At 49.2% G+C, this 15026-nt stretch overlaps 1 protein-coding gene across 2 annotated transcripts in view; it reads left to right on the forward strand.

Moving 5' to 3' along the window:
• The window catches only part of NUFIP1 (nuclear FMR1 interacting protein 1), a 546199-nt gene that overhangs the window by 152909 nt on the left and 378264 nt on the right, over positions 1-15026 (forward strand). For both annotated transcript variants that reach the window (XM_069640255.1, XM_069640256.1), the window contains one exon: positions 1888-1950. In XM_069640255.1, the coding sequence (XP_069496356.1) occupies positions 1888-1950 (63 nt within the window). The remainder of the gene's footprint in view (positions 1-1887; positions 1951-15026) is intronic.

A 15026-nucleotide genomic window follows, 5' to 3' on the forward strand; every position in this document is an offset into this window, starting at 1 on the left:
TAGCCCTAGGGGTGGGTAGCTGGGATCACTGACCAATCACGGGGTCCGCACACAGTAACAATTAGTTTGTAGCAGGTTTCAGGGATGGTCCAAACCTAACACCTGACGCAGCCTGGTCCAATATGGGCTTCTATAGGGGAACTACCACTCGGCAACCTATCCGGAGTGGTTTTGGAGAAGGGCCCGGAACGTGACGCAAGTTGTGACGCCACTCGTCACCAAAACTGGCCTGCGAGCCAGAATGCATCGAGATGTGCCTGGACTTCCCTCCGTGCATGTGATCCCTACAGTTTGTTGGCTGTAATAAACCCCAGTTGTACCTTGCTACTTGTGTGGACCTTGCGTTCTTTTGTGCAAGGGAAGGAGTCCGGCCTTCCATGAGTTTGGCATCCGCGGACTCTTAGCAAAGGCTCTGCTTGCCTGGGGGTCCACCCTGACAGATGGGTTGTCCACAATCTTTAACCGACCTGAACATGAGACCCATCCTGGGTTGGATTAGTTCCATCTGTTCTTGGTCTGGCCGTGCAAGTGTTGGAAAAGATTTCTCTTAAAGCATGTTTTCCTCCATAGTCTGTGGATCCCCAAACCTTTTGCATTTGTTTCTGTATCCTAACCTGACTTTTTACAGTCGAGCATAGCCTTTAGCTGCACTCAACTTGGCTTTAGCTCAGTGTTATGGGAAAACTGACACGTCCTTCAGGCTGTCAGTACTGAGAAAGGTTGGTTCTCTTCGTTTTTTGACTTTGTTGCCACTTGTTGGTAACATTTCATCATTGCGCAAAGTACCTTACAGCTCCATGCAATGGGGCTATTGTGTTTTATGGCCCTAGACACCCTCTAAGGAATATGTGCCTTGCGTACAGACTGGCAGCCACTGTAGCCTTTTCTTTCTTCATTTGTATGACTTTTTACCAGCCTTAACACGTTTACCTGCAGGTCGCATGTGTTGGCACCCAGGAAGTGGGCTGGGACTGTCTGTTCTCAATCCACACTACTGGTGCCAGGATGTCTGATGTGCATGAGAACCCCTGTGGTCCCCTTTTGTTCATCATAGCAGATCCTTACCTGACTCTAGGACTCCGTTCCAACCCTTCAGAATTCTTCCCCTAACTATTTCCTACTCCCTAAGAAGTACTTAGTAAACTTTACGTATGGCCGTGTGCTTTTACGCGCACATTGAACGTTGAGTACAAGTCTCCATTCATTTTAGGGCTGGACTTAAAGTTACGGTTGCCAACTGTGAAGTCGGTTGGTGCTATACAAGTTATTCAGCCTTTTCCATTACAGGTATTTGTGGAGTTAACTTTCTCGCACTGACTCCAGTGAGTGTATATATATTACAGAGTGTTGCTTGTGTGTTGTTTTGCTATTGCATTTCTGTATTCATTTGTGTTATTGGGCCTGTAATAAATAGTATATTTTTGTATTTTATTGTCTAATTATAATTCTTGGTGTTTCACTGCGTGTGCTCTTTGGAGACCCCTTATCACCCTAACTCCCCTCAGATTTAGCCCTGACTGCTCCCCAACCCAAGCTACTGTGAATTGATCTGGATATCGCCCCAGATGTGTTCCCCTGTTCATCTAACAAGGGTGGCCTCCTAAACATCTGAGCACCAGGCCAGAGTTTAAAAATCCATTCTAAAAATTTTACATTTTTTCTGTAGCATCAGCTTATGAAATGCTACAGCACATTTTCTTGCTTTTTGTCTCACTTGTATCTTCTATGCTGTTGTGTATATGGTAATAAAGTTTTAGTATTGTACAATTCATCATATGAAGTGATCAACCAATTTATGAAAATATATGGTGGAAGGCTGTTTTTCTTTTCAGCTGGTATTGTAAATGGAATACATCCCAATAGTTCTCTATTTGCTTCTCTTTGCAGTGTCAAGTTGCTGGTTGCAAGTACAGCGCCCATGAAAAGCTGGTCCAGATTCACTGGAAAATTGTAAATATGTCCTTTCTTTCATTAGTTTATTTGCAGCCTGTACAGTATTTAGAGCTTTATTTCTGATGGGTCTGAAGCTAAGCTGGACACGAATAAAGATATTGGTCTGTGATAATTAAAGACATAATAAATCTGAAGGTCCTGTCTGTAATGTGCATAATGACAACTGAGAGGGTCAACTGAAAGATATTCGTCCACTTTAAACTTTGAAGATTATTCCATTGATCATGTGTCCTTCCCCATCAAAAACAGTTCTTGTTTTTGGAATGGACTTGGAATGGACAAGAAAATTGTATGTCATCGGTATGTGTATACCACCATCTGCCATTGATAATATCTTGCATCACTGTTGGCTTGTCTGCGAGTGTATAAAGAGATGGCTCTGGGTCCCGGCATCCATTGATCTTACTAAAAGATTGAGATGTTATCTGAATTCCAATTAATTGTTCGTATAATTGAATTCTTGTTCGAATTAAAGACACTGAGGGGAGAATTATTCTTCAATAATAAATCTCTGCAGCAAAGGAAAAGATAAAACAAATATATAAATATGGGCATTTTCGTAGTTGCACATCGATAAAAGCATGAGACAATTCATCTCTGTAAGGCCATCCCTGCAACCTCACATCCTGCCTTTTGCTCAAACTCTTTCTTTGATGCGATAATCCACAGCTCAAGGTCAAGCACCACCAGTCAGTCAGGAACCCCAACAGACATCCTAGCATCCAAGAAAAGGCTGGAAACCCACCGCAGTAGGGAATGCATCTGTAACATAATAGGCCGCCCACTAGAGGAACTATCCCACTGACCGCCTGTAAAGGCCATTGCAACACATCTGTGGATCAGCATCTTAATTCCAAAGCTTTGTGCTCCAAACTTTCAAGTTAGAAACAACCTCAGGAAGAGTGGGGACCAAATGTCTGCTGCACCATTCTCTGCAATACAAGTCACAGTAGCGTTTTCTAGTAGCGCATTCTGCTTGTGTATAATGGACTAAATAGTAGAAAACCTTTGTTATACAAATATATAATGGTAACAACTCCTATTTTTAGTTAATAAATTACCACCAATGAAGCTACCTTCCCAACACATTTAAAATATAAGTCCTTAAAAGTAGTGTCCCAAGACAAGTTGGCTGTTCTCAGGAAATCATCAAGCCAGGCATCAAGGCATAGCCCCTCTCTTACTCAGTACCAAATACCACTGTGCAAAATTAGCCTGTTCCATAGTCGAGGTGATGCATCACCCCAGTGTGGGCATGGACACCTGATAGTGTTTGCGCCGGCTTAATAACAGTGTGTCCAGGCCAATGACCTTGTGTTCATTAAGGCACTGCACCACGCACAGTTGGCTTATATGCCAAGTGGCAAATGACATTGAGGTCAAATTGGTCCGAGTACTGCAGTTAACCATAAAGGTATTCACTACTGGGTAGAATATGAATCATGAAATGTCCAGTGCTTTGACATCTCACAAGTGCTTTCTGGATATGTGGCACAGAAGCATAGGCAATTTACTCAACAAAGCTTTCTGGGACAAGGATGTATTCTTCCCTCCTCCAAAACCCCCCACCCCCAATCCATTGAAGAGTCTCAAAATAATGTCGATGTCAGATTGAGAAGATCATTTTAAGTAAAGGAGTCTGATACACTTCTGAGACAACTCAACAGCGGTAGTACCCATAGCCCTCTTTTCCCCGCCACCACTGGTGCTCCATCTTCTAAGTCCTCCCCTGCTGAAATAGCAGATCTGTAACCATCTGTGGTCCATAAACCATTGTCCTAGAAGTCTGGGAAAATCTTCTCCATCTCCAGTCAAAATTGCAAACAGAAGCCTTGAATTTTTATTGTGCTTGCATACTACTCCTCGAAGAAGCAAAAAGTCTCTAGTAAGATATGCAGCGAAACAATTGTTGGCTTTCATCAATTTCTTTTTTTTTAAACATTCTTTATTAATTGATTCACGTTTCAACACTACATTATCAGAGTGAGACACAACAACAAAAAAAGATGTGTAATTCGGTAGAGCAACTTTCCCCCGACAGCAGGTGACATAGAGGGGCAAGATATTACCATGGACCACCCTTCGACACAGTGATGCGAGTCTCTGCATGGAGTCTGAGCTTGTTTGCTTCTCAGGGGATCAGGTCCCATATCTTAGATGTAAGAGTCCTGGTATTGGGGAGATTAGGTAGGCTGCAAAGGGGCCCCCATATACTCCTCTGCCTGTTCTGTTGGCCAGATAGATAGCCATATTCTTGGTCAGTGTCTCTAAGCCAAATCAAATCTTTGAGCCACGTCCTTATCCCCGGGGGGGATGAACCAGTCCATTTCATCAGGATACAAGGCCTAGCAACAATCATGTATGTCATGAGAAGCTTCCAGCTTTGTTTAGGGATACTGGGAAACCAACCAAACATGCAGCACAAGGTACGTTACACCCCAACATTTTGGAAGCAACCTCGGCCACCCCTTCCCAGCAGTCTCTCAGCTTGGGGCAGGGCCACATCATATGGAGACAGTCTGCTGGTTTAGCATTACATTTCCGACCGCTACCCCCAGCTGTCAAACGGGTGTATAGGAGCTGGGGATATGTACACTCTATGTAAGGTCTTAAATTGAATCAACTGTAGGCGAGTATTGAATGCCCCACTATGTGTGCGCTCACAGAGCATTGCGCATTGTCTGTGAAGAGGGCCCCCCGCTTCCTCCTCCCATCGCTGCCTACACTTCACGGTCTTCCGGGGGGAAGTCGTGTTGGATTAGCCCGTACAATGCAGAGACCACGCCTCTCGTCGCTGGGCAGCCCACTAAGAACTTCAATACAGGGATTGCGGGTGACATGCCGGGGAACGATAGGGACCACTCCTTAAAGGCAGCACAGATTCTGGAATACTGCAGTGTGTGTCACACCCCCCCCCAACCATTTTGTCAGAGAATAACTCCAGAGACAAATGTTCTCTCCGGATATAGGTCTGACTAGTGTTCAATCCCGGCTCTCCTCCACTCCTGGACGATGGCTTTGTCGCATGTTGGCGGCAGGCACTCTGTGCCACAACTGAAACCCTCGGTCAAAGGGAATATCCACTCGCAGCCGCTTCAGGTCCCGGTTCCATGCATACACTGTGCATGCTATTGGGTCAAATTTACATTTGCCTGGCTTTCTCCTAGACACCAAGACTCCCTGCAGGGTGAACGGACGTACCAAGCATCTTTCTATGCGCACGTTTGGACAAAATTGGGCCCCCGGCATCCCGAAATACGCAAAGTATAGTTGTGCCACAAGGAAATACAACTCGACATCGGGTGCACCGACCCCTCCATTTTCCCTGTGGAGGACCAGGGTATCCCACCTAACATGCGGGCTTCACGGGTGCCAGGTGAGCCTGACCAGCTGGGCCTTCCCCTACGCAAAGTATCCGACTCCTGGTCACACCGGGATGTTCTGCAAAATGTAAAGTAGCGTGGGAACCACCACCATTTTAGCAATCTCTATCCGGCCCAGCAACGAAAGGGGAAGTTTGCATCACCACTCCAGCTTGGGCTTCAGAGCATTCAGGTATACCATGCGGTTTTCTTCTAGCAATGTGTACTCCCAGATACCTAACTGACCTCTGTTCCCATCTGTACCCTTCAATGGTAGGGGGCTCAGCTGTTGGCTCATTTAGTGGAAATATAATAGACTTTGACCAATTAACCTTGAATCCCGAGGCCTGCCCAAACCTTGCAACCTCTTGCAATAGCGGTCGCAAATTGGACGCAGGGTCTTTTTAAATATAGGATTGCATCATCCGCATACTGCGACACCAACTCCCTGGTCCCTCCCAATGCCAGGCCTCTTCTCCTGTGGAATTTCTGCAGCCGGGCCGCTAGCGGCTCGATCGTGGGTGCAAAGAGTAATGGCGACAGCGGACATCACTGTCTGGTCCCATGACCCAGGTCGAAAGCCGCCAAGCCCAATTTAAGCGTTTGCCCCGGCGTACCGCAGGCGCACAGCCTTCCGGTAGTACTCCTACACCTGTCTGAGCACCTCCAAAAAGGTAGCTCCACGCAACGACGCCTGTTCCATGTTGTCGAGTAGTGCCACCACTGCCTGCACTTTGTGGTCGATCTGAGCCAGGATTGCAAATAGCCTGCGTAGGTTAAGTGAGGTCAACCTTCCGGGTATAAAGCCCAATTGGTCTGTATGGCTGATGCTCGAGACGTACGGGAGCAATCTGCCTGCCAACACCGTAGCAAAGATTTTGCTATCAAGGTTCAGCAGGGAGATGAAACTATATGAGGAGCAGTCCAGGGCATCTTTCTCTGGTTTCAGGATCAGCGTGATTACGGCCTCCCGCATAGTTGGGGGGGGGGGGGGAGAAGCTGACCCACCCTCATCCCCTCCTCCCACACCGTCAGCAGATGCTGAGCTACCTCGGGCCCAGCTCTTTATAGAATTCGTCAGGATGTCATTTGCCGTAATGGGTTCAGCTAGTGCATCCCGCTGCAGTACCGGCATGGACGCTTCCCTTACGTATCCCTCCAGGTCTAGAGCCGATGTTGACCCTCTAGATGTGTATAACCGCTTGTAGTGTCAGAAGGCATCCAGTATATCCTCCGGCTTTACGACCACATCGCTGCCTGCTGTCCACACAGCGCAAAATGTCCGTACTCCCTTTTTCACATCGGATCATTGCTGCTAGCAACTTACCCGGCCTGCCCTCCTCCCCCATACCGCCTGGCCATGGCTGGGCATGCCAGATATTTGACTTTGCGCTTGGCAGGAATATTAAATCGATCCAATGCATCCCTCAGTTTGGCCCTTGTCTCTCCCTCCCCACCTCCCCCCCCCCTCCCTCTTCATCCCCATCCTCATGGCCTTTAATTTCTAGTTCTATCTCAGTTAGCGGTCTGTGTATCATTTTCAACAATCCCGTCTCTAGGGACAGACGCCCGCCCCGCAGGACCAGCTTGAATGCCTCCCACACAGAACCCATCTATGAGTCTGAACCAGCGTTCTCGTGGAAATATGACTTGACCAGGCTTAGCACCTCGCTTTTAAAGCCACGTCCGACAGAGCCATGGCTTTAAATCTCCAGAAGGGCTGAGAAACCCCTTCGAGACCAGAGTCTAGGAACCAGAGCACTGGCGAGTGATCGGACAGTGTTCTGGGGAGAAGTACGAAGTCAGTCGTTCCATGTACAAGGGCCGGGCTTGCCAGGACATAGTCCAGACGTGCAGAGGTCCCATGGTCCGACAAGTGGAATGAATATCCCCTCTTCCGATCGTAGCAACCTCCATATACCCCTCGGATCTAATTCACGTAGGCTTCTGCACCGCTGCTGTTGACCGGGATCGCAGGTGTGCGCATCCGACTGACCGGTTTATTTCCAGGTCTAAGGCGATATTAAGATCTCCCGCCCATACAATGTTGGTGTGGTGGTACTTATAGCATCTACAGAGTAAGGACTCAAAGAAAGAGGGGTCGTCCACGTTGGGGCTGTATATATTAACAAATGTCATCAGTGTGGATCCCCAGCATCCCGAGACAATCACATAGTCTGTCCCCACCCCCCCACTGCCCCAGGTCAGTCACTGTTTCTGTAGTGCGGAATCTGACTGACTTGTGCACAAGTGTCATACCCCCAGCCGAGTGTGTAGAGTAGGAGGTGTAATGTTTACAGTCTTCCCCAGGACCTAGCGACTCCCTCATTCCCCCTTTAGACCAGGTGGGTTCCTTGCCGCTCACAGTACTGGATTACCTTACGGGCCTTCCGTGGGTTATTAAATCCCTGTACATTCTTGCTGATCACCTTAAAGCTTGCCATGGACCCAGAATACTTTCAACTGGCTCAGCCCTGCCCTCGCACCCCACACCAGCTGCTACCTGAACGCAGTTTGTAATAACCCCCAACATCCTTACCCCCTTTCCCTGCAGATCCCCCCCAAAAAACACCCCATCTACCCCCCCACCCACACTGCCCTCCCCAACTCGCAGTGAATTGTCTCACTCTACCATCGTTCCCCAACCAGTAAGTTACCATGGGTCTCAGCCCGGGGGCACCGGACACTGCTGCCCGCCCACTAGCCCACCCACCGCTCTCGCCCGCAGGGGAGGCTCTTACAGAAACACTGCGCAGAGGAGATGAGAATGATTACTGCTTTGGTTGAAGATGGTAAAGCAGCATCAGTGCGGGAAGTCCCTGTCGGAGGTGGCTGTTCTAGGTGGTGCGGCCTGATGCAGCCTTGTCCCAGTGTAGGGTCCCTTCCTCGAATCTCGCGGCAGTGGTGCAGCTAGTCCGGCCGCAAGGCGTGCAGGGTTGAGAGGCCTAGCAGGAATAAGGGTACAGACCTGACCTCTGAAACTGCTTCTACCTCTGGGTCGGGGCCATCTAGTATTCACTCCGATGCAGTGAGCAGGCTGGAACTCTTCCCCACACTCACCACCCCCGACTCTCCATAGGAGTAGTAACCGTTTATCAGAAGATTTAGCACTAAGTGCTAAAAGGAGACAAAAGCTCCAGAAAGAACATCTCCTACTCACTGAACTCTTGCTTTCTAATAAAGACTTCAAGAGCGACTTCAAGAATGATGCCAGCGTTGCAGGTTCCTTTTCGCCCACAACTATGCATTTACAGTCAAAGGTACCTGACCCACATGATGACCATGAAGTGGTAAATGGGGTGCTATTAGAGAACAAGGAACCTGATAATTCAGAAGGCCATGTGCAGATGAGTGCCCAGATTTCGTCAGCTTAGCAAATATTAAAAGGGGATTAGTCAGGAGAAGAGACTGTAGAAAGTATTAATAGGGGTTGGGCGACACCATGGCACCAGAAAATTGGTTGCTTTTTAAGGAACCGATGCTGCAGGAACTTGCGGCATGTTCAAACATCAAGGAATTTCAGTCCTGGGTGGTTTCTGTAGGTCCAAAAATGCTCACGTCATCTTTGTCAAAATCGCAGAAGCCTAAACAAACATAATTTAAAGGAATGGAAAAGTCCTCCCAAGCCTCCCTCTTTCAGATTGGTTTTCATCAGGGCCGCCAAACAGACCTTATTGAGTCTCCTCATATAGGTTTGTCGTTGCAGGCGAAGGCAGCTTTCCCTGTCCCTTGCCCAATCGGTGAGGTTCCATTGGAGGATACTCTGCCTCCTACTAAGCCTGTTACTCTATCGGCTCCCCCATCTCGTAAGGACATCCGACAAAAAAAAATGGTCAAAGTCATGGATTCAAGTTTAAGGAGCTTTGTTTTGAATTCCAGAAATTTCATCATCACTAATGTTGACAGCCGAGACAATTTGAATCAAAGGAGGCACTTAAGAACACAATTCTAGCTTGGCTCAAGCTAGAAGTGGGTACTAATTGTGTCAGAACTAAGGATTTGACGGTCCTCCGTGGAATACAGATTGACAATTTGTGCCCCACTGTCAACACTGTGTCGTTGTGGGATGTGGCTCGAGTTGCTTCTTTTTGTTTTTGAACAGAATCACAAAACTGCAGTACATGCCCTCGCGCATCAAGCTAAGAATTGTTTTGAATTGACCTGCTTTATTCACTTGTATGTTTTATATAACGGTTTCCATTTTTATTTTCTTGCTTTGATATTTAATTTGCTTTTGTTTCGCAGATTTTGTGCTCATTATCTGGGCTATTGATTTCTGTATTTGCTTGTTTGTTGGCACCCTCATACCTCAGGGTCAATGGTGCGCGGTATAAATCAAATCAAAATATAACCCTCCAGGAAAAACATTGTGTGCTGAACATCGGGGCGCCTAGGGCCCATAACAGCAATGCACAACCGGAGGGCCACCTGCCCCATTTGGTAGTAATATTCAGCCCCGGACAAATGCTGTCTTGCGGTTGTCCCCGCCCCTTCTCCACTCAACCCACATCACTTCGGCAGCATCTCAAGTAAGTTGACCGCTGCCTCCAGGATCCTTGAAGATATGTGCTTGGCCTCTGTGTTGCACACGCAGTTTGGACCGGTACAGCGTGGTGTACTGCTGACCACGGTCACAGAGGGCCCTCTTTGCCACCAGGAACGAGAGGCGAGCCTTCTGAACTGAGTGAAGTCCGGTTATACGGATCCTGGCGTTCTTGTAGGTGAAGTCCCCCAACTCTCGAGCTCTGCAGAGAATGGTATCCCGGTCTCTATAGTTTAACAGACGAGCTATAACTGGGCTGGGGCTTTGGCCTGGCTTGGGAGGTGGGGGGGTTGCGACACACCATGTGCTCGCTCAACCAGAAATTGTGTCGCCAAAGAGGGCTCTTACAGAACGTCCTTTATAAATGTTTCCATGAAGACCTCGATATTTTGCTGTGGGACACGCTCCGGCACTCCCACTTCTCAGATGTTTCTCCGGGATCTTGCCTCCAAATCTTCATTTTTATCCCTGATGGCTGAGACTTCCTTCTGGAGCGAGCGGATTGCTTGTGTCGCTTCTCCACTAGTATCCTCCAGCGACCCTACTCTGTGCTCCACCTCAGATATTCTTCCACTCTCCTTCTCAATGCGCTCTTGCATTCAGTCGACCTTATATGCCATTCCGTCCAATTTCATGTTAATGGACGCAAACCCCGACTGCATCTCTGCCAGAATCAGACCGAGCTCTGACGTTTAGTTCCCCCTGCTGACCTCGCGGGGGCCTCATCTTGCCCAGGGAGGGATGGTGTGTCAGGGGCTTTGCAGGGAGCCAACATCTTCTCACTCCCACTGCTTAGTCCTTCCTTCTGGGAGAAAGGCAAACGGAATTGCCTCTTGTTGCCTTTAGCCATATGTCTCCCCCAGCACTGCTCTGCCGTGCTCTTCCCAGTGAATATCTGCGCTCCCTTCACCTGAGTGGGAAATGTTCAATTGACCTAGAGTCCAGTGCTCCTGTCCTCGGCTCATCACGGCACCCCTGCCTTCAGTGTGAGTATTTGGGGGCGAGGGGACAGCTCCTCCGGCCTTGGATATACGTCCTGGTATAGGCCAAGGGGCCAGCTATTGCCCCAGCCAAGGTGGAGCCACCGGAGGGAGGCCCAAAGTGTCTCTGCAAGCCCCAGATCCCAGGGACCCTGTTGCTGGGGGGACCCCTAGACCCTGTTACAGGTTTCTCCTTAGAGCCGTGGGCCCACAGCAGCGAAGGTTCCTCCCGCTCTCCCTAGCACCAGATTTCAGGGAGGTGGCTATGACTCAGCCTGTGCTGCTTAAGGAAACCCCACTTCACTGGTGCCAGGCAAAGGATCGTGGTCGCCCCCAACGTTTGCACGATCATGCACTGATGGTCTCTCCAAGCTCTCGCTAGGCCAGGACAGGGGCTGCTGTATAGCGTTATGCCGAGGTCTGAGCAATGTTTGTGGGCCACCTGGCCGTCTGTTTGCCAGGCCACTCTGTGGTTACTTGGAAACCCTGTCCAGTCACAGCGTCGGCAACAAAAGAAAAACAAAAAACCAGGTGGGGGTGCTATGAGCCTGCAAATTAAGGGTCCATACGCAGGAGAGGGGCAGTTGTCTGCAGCACTTGGCCGGCAAGCATAGCATTAGTGGGAGCGCCACAAGGGCTCCCCCACGTTCCCACCTGTTCTAATGACGGTCGTGGTGATACCGGCCACACTGCTTAGAGGTGCTCCTTCTTCAGCACCAGACTCGATGCTGCAGCCTCCGGGGCCCCAACCTGACCGGGGCAGGATTGGTTTCTATTCCACTCATGCAGGACCCACCAGCGTCCACGTGCCGGGTGCACCCACTACCGCAGTCATCTGATCCCCCTTTGCCACTGGTGCTCCCCAACGGGCCACCCTCAGGCCCACCGTCTGCAAATGCAGACTTTGCTTATATCGCAGGGGGGGGGAGGCACCAGACTGGCTTGCATGTCCTTGCCAGCCCGCCCCACCCCCCCCACCTGTTACTAACCTCGGATGGGCCGCCTGCCTCCTCCTCCACTCTCCCTGGGAGGCCCAAGGATCAGCCGGACCGCGCCCGTTCACAGTGCTCTGAAGTCAGCTCTCCTGACTCCACTAGGCGTGCACTGCCTCCTCTGATGGTGCCCAACTCGGTCTGGTTCTGGAGCCCAGAGCCACTGCCCCGCCACTTTATTGCTGCACGTCTCAGGTTCCGCCGGCCACAATGCTCGCTACCTGACGGGCAGTGTCAGCTGGCTTCTCCTCCCTTCACGCCAGGCCATGCTCATTAGGCAGCTGAAGCCGAGCAGCCTCCCGGCTGACGTCCAGCACCCGCAGAGTCCCTCGGGGGTCCAAATATCTGCTACGGGAGGGCGGCACGTTTATGGTTTTGTCCCCCCCCAACAGCTTTTCAACTTTGCCTGGTGGGTATGGTGCCGGCCTCCCCTCTTAGTGGGCTTCTCGCGGAGCTTCGGGAGATTCGGCCATCTCGGCTGCGGGCTCAACAGCGCCCCAACCCCCCATCACGGCTTTCATGACTTCACTGGCAATGCCAGGGGCAAAAAGCAACATGCTTTTGAGAACTATCCAAAATAACTTGTAAAGGCATATATAGTTGAAATAATTTTCCCCTAAATGTATGACATTGTACAACCCTGAAGAAACATCTGAACTAACCATTGAGTGCTGAAAGAGGAAACCAAGTGTTGGTCACACGTTAACAAATGGTTTAAAGTATACAACAGTGCCTTTGATACACAGCCTTGCTTGTCAGCGCAAACAAACCTTCGGGAAAGAATGTTATTTGCATTGGGGGCCTTTGATACGCCGGGTAAAGATGGATGAATTGGGACCTTTGAACTGTGCTTCGTGTGGATTTTTGGATTGCACACCTTTGCCTACCCTGTTAAAACTAAAGAAAGATTTAAAAAAAAAACAGGAGTCACCTTCCAAGGCAAAGTTTCTTTGAACCTAGTCTTCTGCCGAAGCGAAATGCAATACTGTCCTATGACTACGACCCTGATTTCATATTCTTAAACAGAATGCATTTAATAATGATTTTTATTTTCTGTTCAGAACCTATGTATATTTATTTTATACCTGGTTATTGTACATCAATTTTTCAATCAATATGTATGAACTCACCACTTGCATTTTACCAATCTGTCATATTGACTTGTGTGCCATTACATTACACTATATGTATTTATCATCCACTATATATCTTTAATACATTAATGAGCCTGTGTTTGGGGGGCAGTGGCAGCTTTTTGGTTTTTCAGTGCAAGTTACGAAGATGTAAGTTTTGATTTAATTATAAAATGTATATCTTTCACCTAAAACAGATGCTTTGCGCTACTAGTGTCATGCATTGTGACCATGTAGTGGCAGCCGGGCCTGAACATATTGGCATGGCACTCCGCAGGGTCGCATCCCACACCAAGAACATTGTCTCTGCTTTCTGTATGGAGACTGAAGAGCTCTGTGCAGATGGTGTAGAGTTTGCTGTATCCCAAAGATAAACTTTGGGGCCAGAATGTACATGGAGCAGTCTTCGTTGGGCTACTTAAAGAACACACCTGGCCGCACTTGGGGGCCATCTAACATGCTGTGGCATAACTGCTACCCAGAATTGAAACACATTTCTCCTAAGGCTGCTTCACTTGCTTCTAAAACCTGCCAGAATATTCTTTAAGACTGCACCTATAAAGCAACGACCCCCGCACACCTGCCTACTTATCTACAAAACTGTGTAGCTTGGGTGAGTCTCACTCCTCCAGGAGCCAGGCCAGTGTTCGGCTTGGAACAAAGCTGGCATGCAAGGAATACAACCATCTCTTGTTATGGCTCTGCCTACCTGAATATCATCCCAGTGGCAATCTGGACCGTACCAACTCTTGCCAGAGAGTGCTCCATACAGACCCAGGCTCTCCAGCAGACGTGGCACTGACTGCACAGGTTTAGTATAATAAAGTAAGGCATCATCATCGAATAGACTGAACTTTTATTCCACCTCCCCTACCACAACCCCGAAGATTCCTGCGTCTTCTCACATCCCTAATAGCCCAACGCTCCATAACCAATGCATGCAGGAGAAGGGATATAGGGCCCCCGTGTCTTGTACCCCTTTCCAAAGGGAACCCTGTGGGATTTGCTGCCATTGACCACCACCTTTGCCTCTGGGTTGAAGTATAGGGCCAAGATCTAACCCATTCATCTGGGGCCAATCCCTATAGCTGACAGAACACTGCCTCGGAATGGCCAACTGACCTGATCAAATGCCTTCTCGACATCGAGGGTAATGAATGGGGATCCCTCTCTTTTCACCCTTGGAGCGGTGAGGATGTGCAGGGTATTGCGCAAGTTGTCAGAGTCTTGTCTGTGCAAGATAAACCCTGTCTGGTCTGGGTGGACAATCCCTGGTAGATGCAGCTCAAGCCCAGATGCAAATCCTGCCAAATATTTTTGCGTCGATGTTCAACAGGGAGTTGGGCCTGTACGAGGAGCAGTATGTATGGTCCCTCCCTGACTTTGGGATGACCGCTAGCCACGCTTGCAGAAAAGACGGTGGGATTGTTCCCTCCTCGCGATTGAGTTGAAGAGCTTGGCTAGGGATTCCACCAGCAGAGCCTGATACTGTTTATAGATTTCTGCAGTGAACCCATGCTCCCCAGGGGCTTTGCCGGTCTTCAACCGCTGTATCTCTAACGCTACTTCCACCGCAATCTCTGCCTCCAGGGATACCCCTTCCAACTCGGCGCTATGCGGGCGAGCCAGACCACTAAGAGGTCTATGTATCTTGTCTTTGAAGCCGGTTCCGGCTGGGCGTCCAACTGTTCGTAGTAGGCTGCGATTTGAGCTGGGAGGTTCCCCCTATCTCCCACCTCCCTGGCTGCCAACCCACACACCTTACCAATGCTCCTCTCAACCCGGCAGCCCCACACCCTTTTCGTGAGGAGAGTACCAACCGTATCTTCCTTTTCATGGTACTTTTGTCTGATGTACCTCATTGTTTTGACCACTTTTCCTATTCGGACCGAGCGCAACTCCCGATGCTTCTCTCATCTCTACCAGGAACTCCCCCCTTTTGTGCCTTTCTTCATGAGCTGAGATCTCGGGCCTTTCAATTCCTGCGTAACCACCCTTCTTCCAAGCCCCTTTCCCTCTTCTTCCTGTAATGTAACCTTAGATGCTTCCCAGTAACTGTGGAA

The sequence above is a fragment of the Ambystoma mexicanum genome, chromosome 7q (assembly GCF_040938575.1).
Source record: "Ambystoma mexicanum isolate Mex_15411 chromosome 7q, UKY_AmexF1_1, whole genome shotgun sequence".
Classification (NCBI taxonomy): Eukaryota; Metazoa; Chordata; class Amphibia; order Caudata; family Ambystomatidae; genus Ambystoma; species Ambystoma mexicanum.